General features: G+C 39.1%; 1 protein-coding gene across 1 annotated transcript; it reads right to left on the bottom strand.

Moving 5' to 3' along the window:
• Positions 1-8,877: 8,877 nt before the first annotated feature.
• Positions 8,878-10,738, bottom strand: LOC113304153 (regulator of nonsense transcripts 1 homolog). The gene is made up of 6 exons (XM_026553214.1): positions 10,342-10,738; positions 10,117-10,292; positions 9,950-10,031; positions 9,708-9,839; positions 9,166-9,352; positions 8,878-9,049 (listed from the first exon to the last, which is right to left on the bottom strand). The coding sequence occupies exons 1-6, from the start codon at positions 10,736-10,738 to the stop codon at positions 8,878-8,880; spliced, it is 1,146 nt and encodes a 381-aa protein (XP_026408999.1).
• Between the last annotated feature and the right edge of the window lie 280 nt (positions 10,739-11,018).

Genomic DNA, 11,018 nt, shown 5'->3' on the forward strand with positions numbered 1-11,018 from the left:
ATTTTTGTGTAGTTTAGGCGCGGCCAAAACTAGGGTCTTGGCATAGTTTAGGTGCGGCCAAAATTAGGGCTTGGCATTGGGCCAAAAGTTGTCATGCGTTCGGTGGCAAGCTTGTACGGCTGAGATTTGCATCTTAGGAGGAAGGGTGGCCGTTGATTGTCGCATCCCTTCTTTTGGCAGCCAGCGGCATGTGGTAGGGCCGGCATGGCTTTGGCATCTTTTAGGCGCGGCCAAAATTAGAGTTTTGGAAAACTGTGATGTTTGGCCTTGGGCCGGAAGTTTCCCTGCGTTAGGTGGAGAACCTGGACGGATGAGATCTGCATCTCAGATGGAAGGATAGTCGTTGTTTGATGCAACCCTTTGTTTTGCAGCCAGCGGCATGTGGTAGGGTCGGCATGGCTTTGGCATATTTTAGGCGCGGCCAAAATTAGGGTTTTGGAAAAAACGTGATGTTTGGCCTTGGGCCGAAAGTTTCCATGCGTTAGGTGGCGAACTTGGACGGCTGAGATCTGCATCTCAGATGGAAGGATAGTCTTTGATTGTTACAACCCTTCGTTTGGCAGCCAGCGACATGTGGTATGGCCGGCATGGCTTTGGCATATTTTAGGCGCGGCCAAAATTAGGGTTTTTGCAAAACCGTGATGTTTTGCCTTGGGCCGGAAGTTGCCATGCGTTAGGCGGCGAACTTGGACGGCTGAGATCTGCATCTCAGATGGAAGGGTAGCCGTTGATTGTTGCAACCCTTCGTTTGGCAGCCAGTGGCATGTGGTAGGGCCGGCATGGCTTTGGCATATTTTAGGCGCGGCCAAAATTAGGGTTTTGGCAAAACCGTGATGTTCGGACTTGGGCCGGAAGTTGCCCTGCGTTAGGTGGCAAACTTGGACGGCTGAGATGTGCATCTCAGATGGAAGGGTAGTCGTTGATTGTTGCAACCGTTCGTTTTGCAGCCAGCGGCATGTGGTATTTGATAGACCTATTTATGTGTCTATTTTGAACTCAATTATGTATATTGTTAGTGCTCGATTTTATATTTATTTGGTTTTTTGTGTCTTTGTAGGTGTTTTTGAAGAAATAATCTGTTGCGGAGAAATTGGCTCGAAAAGTGTTATTCACACCCGTCAAATGGATAAGGGGCACCCAGTTGATAAGGGGTGACCCCAGGGCAACTACTATTGGAAAACCGGAACTGGATATGGGGAGGTCATCTTCCAAAATTCAAATTCGGTAAAAAGGAAGGAAAATTTGTTGCAGTGAAGAACAGATTAGGGTTCTTGATTTGGACGAGATTAAATGAGATTAAATCACTGATTCTCATGGATTGGACCTCTTATGGGTATATAATTCTGATTTGGGCATTTTATGGGCTGTATTTGGCTATTTTTTTCGTTGAAGCAAAACAGAGGAGGAAAAGTTACGATACTCTCAGGCATGAATTTGACTGAGATGTAATTGGAGAATATCACGGGATTGGTTTTTGTTCATCTTGTTGCGACAAGAAAGGAGTGGTAATGATTTCGGATTGGAAGAAAAAGGAGGTTTCGATAAAACAGGGAGTTGATATATTTTCTCGGGTTTTCTAGATTTAGAAAGGGGAAGTTACATAGAATAATATCTTCCATGTTTGATTCTACTCTATCTTTGGAATGATTCTGGAAAAATAAGGACGCATAAAGAGAGAAAAAAAGGGAAATATTTACGTGACTTGCAGCGAGAGGAAATGAGAGATAAACTCGGATTTAATCGAGCTATATGGACCCTGTGGTATATATATAGAGTGCTGATAACCACATATGGGGGATCCGGAGTTAGGGGTCTGGTCAGAGGCCAGAGAATCCGAGAAAGAAGACTTGCAGAGAAGCTCTCTGCTGCTGCTGAAGAAGAAGAAGGAGATGAAGCACATTAGACGCACAAACACAGTCGCTGATTCTGCTGCATTACAAAACTATCGTTCTTCCCGCAGTCTTATTTCTTCTGTTTCAATTATAACAGTCATTCTGTAACACTTATAAACGTTGCAGTTGAGCTGTTTTACTATTTTCTCATATTTCTTCAATAAGAACACTTTTTTGAGCCATGAAATATTATTTTGAGCATGTTCTTGACATGAGGATCTAAACCCCATCACTGGGACAATGGAGGAAGCCATGTTTCACAATTGATTGGTAACTATAATCGATTATTTATGACTTTTGCATTGTTTTTAATCGATGTATGATTTTTATTAATTAGTTGTGACTTCGTTTGATGAAGTATGCTTAGACTTAGAGCTTTTGATGCATCATGCTTGTGATCTACAATTAATATTTTACAAAATCTACTTTTGGCAAAGAAAAGAGTCAACAAAAGAGTTAGAATTGTTATGAATCATTATATGAACCAATTGAATATGATTAGTGGTGAAATCCTAAGTCCCAGTACCTCCCGATATTGTGGCACTCTTGTATATATTTCCTATTTTTAAGTCTGAAATCAATCTCAACAAGTCCGAGTGAACGATACTTTATTTACCACTAAAAAATTACATCAGTAGGGACGGCATGGCTTTGGCGCGGAGATGTGGATGGCATGGTATGCCATTGGCACTGTGGTGCGGCTGTCATGGTTGGCATGCCTTGGCGCGGATATGTGGCTGGCATGGTATGCCATTGGCATTGTGGTGCGGCTGGCATGGTTGGCATGCCTTGGCGCGGAGATGTGGCTGGCATAGCATGCCAGTGGCACTGTGGTGCGGCTGGCATGGTTGGCATGCCTTGGCGCGGAGATGTGGCTGGCATGGCATGCCATTGGTACCGTGGTGCGGATGGCATGGTTGGCATGCCTTGGCGCGGAGATGCGGCTGGCATGGCATGCCATTGGCACCGTGGTGCGGCTGGCATGGTTGGCATTCCTTGGCGCGGAGATGTGGCTGGTACGGCATGCCATTGGCACCGTGGTGCGGCTGGCATGGTTGGCATGCCTTGGCGCGGAGATGTGGCTGGCATGGTATGCCATTGGAACTGTGGTGCGGCTGGCATGATTGTCATGCCTTGGCGCGGAGATGTTGCCAGTCAGTATTGAAGGTTCTGCCGTGGAATATAGCGTATAAAAAAAAGGTACCCCAGTAATTTTTACGTAGGCATGTTGAATGATTCAATAAATTTGCTAGTGGTCGTAGTTACGTCATGTCAGATGTAAGGTTTTACGATTTTAACCCTAATCTAAAAACCACCATCAACAGCTGTGAGCCATGATGGAGACGATTTAATCAAAGACTCAAAGGTTTATATTAGTTTAGAAAGATGTTGATTAGAAAAATCTGTAAATCTAGGGTTTCTTATAAAGGTTAATTCGTGACGTATAAGAATAAATGGCGACTGGGTTTAGTTGATTGAGGAACGAGATCAAGTTAATTAGATGTTATGGAGTTGTGTATGGTGTTATTATTGGTTTTCTCAATGGAAATATAAAATTTTGATTAGTAATTTTGGAAAACCGGTTGAAGTATAAATGGTAGATAATCGAACCGTGAAAATGTAGGTAATTGGGTGGAGAAGTTAGTAGCAGGGTTGAACTACAAATATGAAGATGAATTGGATACTGGCAGTTATGATGAAAGTATGGGTATGAGGTTATTTTAAGATTGAATATCTCAGGTGGATGAAGTAGTCATACAGGTGGTGATGAAGATGATTATAATTAATAGTATATATATGGTGTTTCCATTAAAGTCTAGTGGGGTTGATATCTAGAGATGGTGTTGTAGTTTATAAATTATATAGACGGAACTTGAAGTGATTAAGCTGAGATTCAATTGTGGTTGAGTTGAAGTTGCAGCTGCAGCCTGGAAATGGTGGTGTTGGTTATGTGTCTGCTTGAGAGAATAAATTATGTAGGTTAGAACTGAAATGGGGTTGTTGGATTTAATTTCCTTTGGTAAATGATCTGAGTAGCATAGACATAACACCGAGATCTTAGTATCTCTGGTTGGATGATCGTTAGGATATTGAAGAGATGTTTGAATTGAGATTCAGCGTGCAAGTTTGTTGTTAATTGTTAAATTAGAGATGATGTGTATGTTTACAGAATTGATTGAGAATTAAGAATAAAAAATATAGGTTGTAATTTGGTTAAGTTGTAGGTTTGCAATTGAAGTTAGAAATGCATTTTAGGTATTAGTCTGTGTTGTGTTGTGATATATGAAATAGAAGTTTAGCTTAGGCATTTGGCCTATTAGTCATCTCAGTCAGCTGTCTAACGTAGCTGACTCAGTTTGTCTGATTGAGTAGAATTTGTTTGACTCAGAAATGATTTAATGGACCAAGACCAGTTAACCTTGATTCTTTGACTTTGACTTTACTTTGGACACTAGACTTGACCTTAACGGACGTTAACTGTTAGTTGACTATGTTGGAAAAAATTGAATGTTAGTTGACTAGGATAGACCCTATTATCTTAGTTTGACATTTTGGACCCCTCCTGGTTCGAATTAGCCTTTGGTTCATTATGAAGAGTTATATATCATCTTAAGACTTATCTAATGGACTATAGAACCAACCCTATTGAATTGGTAAACCCTTAAATGTGCTAAATATAGATAATGAAAATGTGTAGAACTATAATTGGGCTTAGAACCATTATGTAGTTTACCTAACCATTAACTGGAACTTGTATGATATTATGTTATGAGCCTTGCATGAACCTATTGGATAAATTCTTAGAGTGCTTGTGTGATTAAAAGTTACTCTTTCATTAACAACGATCGATTCAAAGATTGAACTAATGGATTACAGATCTCGAAGTAGGCGAGGCTTGTCATCAAAATAGGTGGGAACCTATAATAAACTCTCTTGTCTTCATTATTGTTTTACAAATCTATTTTTTGTAAAATTCATGCATATCTTTTCTACTACATGATATGTGTATGCATCTACATATATGTATGTAATACAAAAAAAAATTATTTTATATTTTAGGATGAGATTGGACCATCAGAAACAACTAATATCTGTGTTTTTGGAAGTAAATACTTATTTTCAAAATTTTCTTCTTTCCATGGACTGGAAAGTGATTACAATATTTACTTATTGTTAGCATGAAAGGGAGAATGTTTTATTTTGATTGATATGATATGTGTATCCCAAACTTTATATCTAATTTAAGCATTATGGCTAGGGCGATACACCACAATATTATATAGGCCGGTATTTAGGCGCAATATATTCCTTATTTATGTACGGTCAACTAATATCCTATACATGCATGTTTAATGCTCTTTTAAATTACTTCTAAAAGATATTATACTATGTTTTTATTTTTTAGAGAGAATGATGTCGGGAGTCTTATATATGATTATTGGATTTACACGTGGGCGGATAACGCTTTCCATCTGTACTTTCTTCTGTCTGATATAATGTTGTCACCATTAGTTTCTTTGAGTAGTTTCTATGTATATTGCGCGTATAGGGAGGTACTGGTAAGGTACAAATATTATATATGACTAAGGGTCAGCAAACTTCATGGCGCTTTGGTGATCATCGAAGAATCTACAAGAGTCACCCTTGCTACTCATAAGGAATACGTCACCCAACTATTATTACTGTTGTGAATGTGTGCCAAAAATTGCTTGGTAGAACTTTAAATTTTCCGTACAACTTATCATTTTAATATGTTTTACTGTATTACCGTGTTTTATCGTTTTTTTAGCAAAACATACATTTTTTTCAAATCATATTAGTGATTACTTGAAGGTTAGTTGTTATTTCTACTGGGCACCTTTCGGGATGATGTGCTCACTCAATTCCCACTTTAAGTTTCAGAGACAGATCAATTTGTGCATGTGACGATGGTCGCTCAAGTCTTGGAAACTTCGAGGAGTTGAGTTCATTAGTTGGTTAGCTTCTGCTATGTTTAATTTGTTGTATATTTTTTTCGCAAACCAAATCATTATTATATATGTATCATCTGAGAGGAATTCTTGTGTGTATTTCAGAGAGGGTTTATATTTGGAAAAATCTTTGTTTAGAACTTCTAAATTAATTCTTAATTAGATGATTTAGATCCTTAGTGCCTCATTTTATAGTTAATCTCCAGGATTAATAAGATGCTACCGTTTGGGGCTCTACAAATACAACGCCGGTATTAACTGATATTGAAAAATTTTAGTTACATTTTTATATTCTGACCTAAACAAATTCTATTAAAGAAAATTGATGATTAAGTTTCTTTCAAGGAGGCATATTTATATAATAGATTAATTCGCCGATTTTTTTTTTAAATAAAGATGAGACCGTGTTGAAATCTATGATGGATAAAATCAAAATCAAAGAGAGGATCCGACAGGGAAGGAAAAGAGAAGGAAAATTAAAATACTAAAAGGTATTTTAGTATTTCCGCACCCAAAGTCACCCCTTAGAAGAAACCATTGGATGAGGATATTAATTCATATCCCCCAATTACTTTTTATATCGCCAATTACGCGTTCAGCACCAATATATCTTCGAGTTCTGTGTTTTAATCTCTTTCCTTTGTGCCAATCATGGAAATTGTATTTCCTTTTTTTTCTTCCTACGCGTTAACTCGTAGCCGTCACAATCCACACGTTGATATACACATTTTAGAAATAGTAGAACTTAAACATGAGATGTTTATCCTTTTTTTGTCCACATACTTCCCCTGAATATGAAACACAAAAAGAGTATATTTCCATGCTATGTTTTGTTTAAATCCTTTTTTTTTTCTTATTTATGTTTCCAAAACACTTACCACTCTTGTTTCGTCGAAACGGGTTTGTACTAATTCAAAACCAACACAAAATCCCGATAAAATCTCGCCAAATTTGATCCAAGGATTCTGCGGTTGCTTAAACAAAATTTCCGCCAAAAACTGTTTGAACCAGTAAATAAGGAGGTGCCCCTATCCATATTGCGGGTTCCTTTATCATATGGGGGTTCCCTTATTCAAAACTTGGGTGCCTTTAGTGATTTTTGGGTGACTATAACATTTTTACGGGATGCCTTTATTAATATTTCTTGGGTGCTCCTTGGGTGCCTTTAACACACTTTTGGGAGTGCTTTTAACACTTTTTCCGGGGTGTAAGACATCACTTTTCGAGCCCCTTTTTTATTAAGAGATGCAACTGGAAACTGTTCCACACAGTACTGTGCTAAAATATTGTCAGTTCGATAACATCTTTAAACTTGTGAACCTTAGGGATTTCTGGGTGGTAGTATGGGATGCCATCTAGGATACATGGTCGAGATATCCTCTTGGCACTGGCCAATTGCGATTCTTGGCATTGTTGTGGGCACTTTTGGATTCCTGGGCACGCGGTATGGGACGGTTGCTCAGAAGGTCTAAATTGTTGTTCACGATAACTTAAAGAAACCCATTTCTGAGCATCTGGTATGAGACTTTTTCTCATGGAATCCAAACCGAAGAGATTGTCCACAATAGTTTTTGGTTTTGAATTTCGGGGACGAAATTCTTTAAAGGAGTGAAGAGTGTAACACCCTGTGTTTTTAACATGGCGCATGCTAAGAGATGCGCCATGGCCTGAGATGAAGCTTCATCTAAAGCTTCTATTGCGTGGTACGCGGTAGATTGGATTAAGGCCAATGTCGCACCAAAATGGCGCATTATGTTTGGCATTTGGCCAAGGGTCAATGTTGCATCATCATGATGCATTAGGCCAGTTTGGTAGGTGGCCTTGAGCTTGCAGCGTAATAATTGCGCGTTACGAAAGTTATTGGCCTAGAGCCAATATCGCACAATCATTGTGCATCAGGCCAGAGAGGGATGGCCGAACGAGTATTGCGCAATCATTGTACGCAATCATTGCGAAGTAACGAAATCATTGTGAATGAACACAATCATCGCGAATTAACACAATCATTGCGAAGTAAAGCAATCATTGCGAAGTAACGCAACCATTCCGAAGTAACGCAATCATTGCGATGAACAGTGAAGCAAGCATGTCAATTTTCTCCTCTAAACATACTTGTAGAAATTCCATTAAGACATATATAGGGAGGGGTACTTGGTTGAAGGTGCATATGCGGACTATGTACCAAGTAAGCTTCATAGATTAGCCGGAAGAGTATAAGTGATGCCTAAGACTCATTTATAGCTGCGTAGCCTTGCGAAGAGGGCATTTGATGCTTAGGCATCACTATTCCATGTCGCGGACCTGATGATGCATAGTCATTGTGCATCTTGACGGAATGGCCTACGGACCAGGCTATTACCATTTTTGCTAGGCTACGGCCTTGCAAACGAGTTGGTTAAGCTTCTGTCCCTTCGAGGATGAACTATGGTCTGTGCTTGATCCCTTTAGAGTAGGGAAGGGTACGTAGGCAGCCGTAATGAGTTGCAGCATTTCCAGTCACGTTGTCGCTCATATCATCTAGTTGAGAGATGATTGCGGCAGAATGTCCCCTCATATCATCTAAGCTCGGTAGCTCGATGCGAGAGATGATTGTGGTCAAGATTGATGAGGCTTAGTTGCATGTCAGCCAGTGGATGCTCATACTCCTATCAAGCTACAAAGAGAAAACTATAGCCTATTTGGAGGCTAAAAAAACGAGTGTCGTAATTTAGTTCAAGAGGAGTCCATTTTGATGGAAACGGCCCAAAGATCAAGACATGTGATCTATAGATCCACATGGTCACCAGAATTTAGCCAAATTCCATCGTTTAGGGTTTCAAAAGGCCGTTTTTGTCGTTTTAGGAAAGTTCTTGTTTTCTTAATAAACTCTTTTGCGGATCAAGGATGAGTTGGAACGGTGTGGAAGCTAAGTTAGCAGCATCATGCTCCACGAGCATGCTTGAAAGGACAGATGGACGTGCATTTGCCTAGCTTTAAGACCCGGAACGTAACTTCATCATGGCGCACCGGGGGAGTTACGGCCTGCGGGGTAACGCGCCAAAGGCATTAATCATTGCTTTCACTAGCTCTTCATCTTCATCAGCATCGAAAAAACATTGCCGCTGCTTCGCGTCACAAATTAAATCTTCCCAGAAACATCCAATTTTACACAACTTTTTGTCATTCCCCAAAATCCAAAGGCAGTGCCTGAAAGGTTAACACACAACAAGTTAACAAAGACTAAAAGATGTGTAATCAAACTTCATATATACAAATCTTCTACAGTGTTTATTTTTTTGGACCAAAAAACACACTAGTTGTACCTAGCTCGTGTCAGAGCAACATTAGCACGTTGCGGATTAGACAGGAACCCATCTGATTCCCAACTATGATGAGACCCGACAGTAGATATTATTATGACATCTTCCTCGCCACCATAGAACCCATCAGCATACATCACTTTCACTTTAAAGTCCTTTAGCTTCCCATATTTCTGACCAACTTTATTCTCTATTTCAGCAATTTAGGCAACGTACGGAGAAATAATACCAATCGTTAAGCTATGCAAGTATGCATTGATCCTTCCCATGCTGTGAGCGGTTAAAAACATCCTTTTGTAATTAGAATAAATGGACTAATCATGATTTAACAATTCCACAATTTTGTAGACAGTCTTAATAAAAAATAAAAAATGTGAATAAAATGTATATCACATCTATGGTAATCTCACTAAAACTTTGAATAATTCTGAGGCATGAGAGTGGAAGAACAATATAAAAATATAAAATTACATTGAATTTTCTACCTAACCATATATGAAATAACAAAGAAGCTATTGCAATCAACTTACTAACAATGATCATACCTTTATAAAGGTTTCGCAATATTGCCACTACAACTGCCACTTCAACCATATTTTTGATACCATGCCCAGCTTCATCTGCCTCCTCCCTTCCATTAGAAATATTTATCAATGAATAGGGACCAAACATAGGTCCTGGTAGATAGTTATGTTGAGAACTTTTAAGAACACTTGGAGCATCTATAATCTGGTTTTTATAAAATTTGCGATTTGGGAAAGAACTTATTTCAGGATGCATTCTATACTGCATGTTGAGAAGGTCCTCCAAATGCCCAACAAACCCAACCTTTCAAATAGACTTCTTCCGAAGCCAGCTTCAACAGACACCTAAGGTTACAATGCATTGGAAAATATTAAGAACGAAAACATGATTTTAAAGCGAAAAAATTGATGTTATACAACTTATACTTACCCTGCTTTTGACTCTAGCTTGTGGATGGCACTCATTGCCAATTAGGACAGCGTGTTGTATAGCTTTAAGCTGCATGGGAATCACTGATTCACACTCTTTCAACTGAGCAGCTTCATCAATTACCAACAAATCCAGTGGTTCCAAGTCCACATCGTACAGATTATATGAACTTGACACTGGTAAAAATGAGGGAAGAATTTTTCAAGCAGAACTCGGTTAAGAAACTTCTGTTGGTAGAAGTTGGAAGGCGACCACCAAGAGAATGACTGATAGATCTTAGAGCCTGCACAGTTTCAATCCTTATCTTGTCTAATGTGCCTGAAATATAATTAAATGCTCGACTTCCTTGTGCCTCCTTGGAATAATTTTCTTGCTGTGCAAAGATTTCATCTAATTCCTTGTCAGCCACCTGACTTTGAGATAGCAAAATTTCGAAAGATTCAAGCAAACCATAGAGAGTAACTATCTTTTCGAAATTGTACGGCAAAATAAGTCTTTTAGGGAGATGGGTGCATAATACTCTGATGCTTCTTTTGAGTGGTACCACTAAAGCTCTGAATCGGTCTTTTGCAAACTTGAGAAATGACTCCTGGACTTCAGAATTAGTTCCAATTTTCTCCATTACATGAACCTCTGCAATTATTTCATTCTCCAAAAGCAAACGATACCGGAGAAACACAATCTTCAAGAAAATCCACCATGGAATAGAAATGTTTCTTCCAACCAGTTAATGGAGCGAAAGACTCCACAAGATTATCCACACGATGATTCACATAAATCTTTCCAAGATCATCACATAACTCCAATCTATTCACATTCCCGAACAAGAGAAGGTCCCCCAATGAACAACCTAACTTGTTCTTTTCCAAGTTTGATTGGCACGCATCTTTGTGAAGGTTTAA

The sequence above is a fragment of the Papaver somniferum genome, chromosome 8 (assembly GCF_003573695.1).
Source record: "Papaver somniferum cultivar HN1 chromosome 8, ASM357369v1, whole genome shotgun sequence".
NCBI lineage: Eukaryota > Viridiplantae > Streptophyta > Magnoliopsida > Ranunculales > Papaveraceae > Papaver > Papaver somniferum.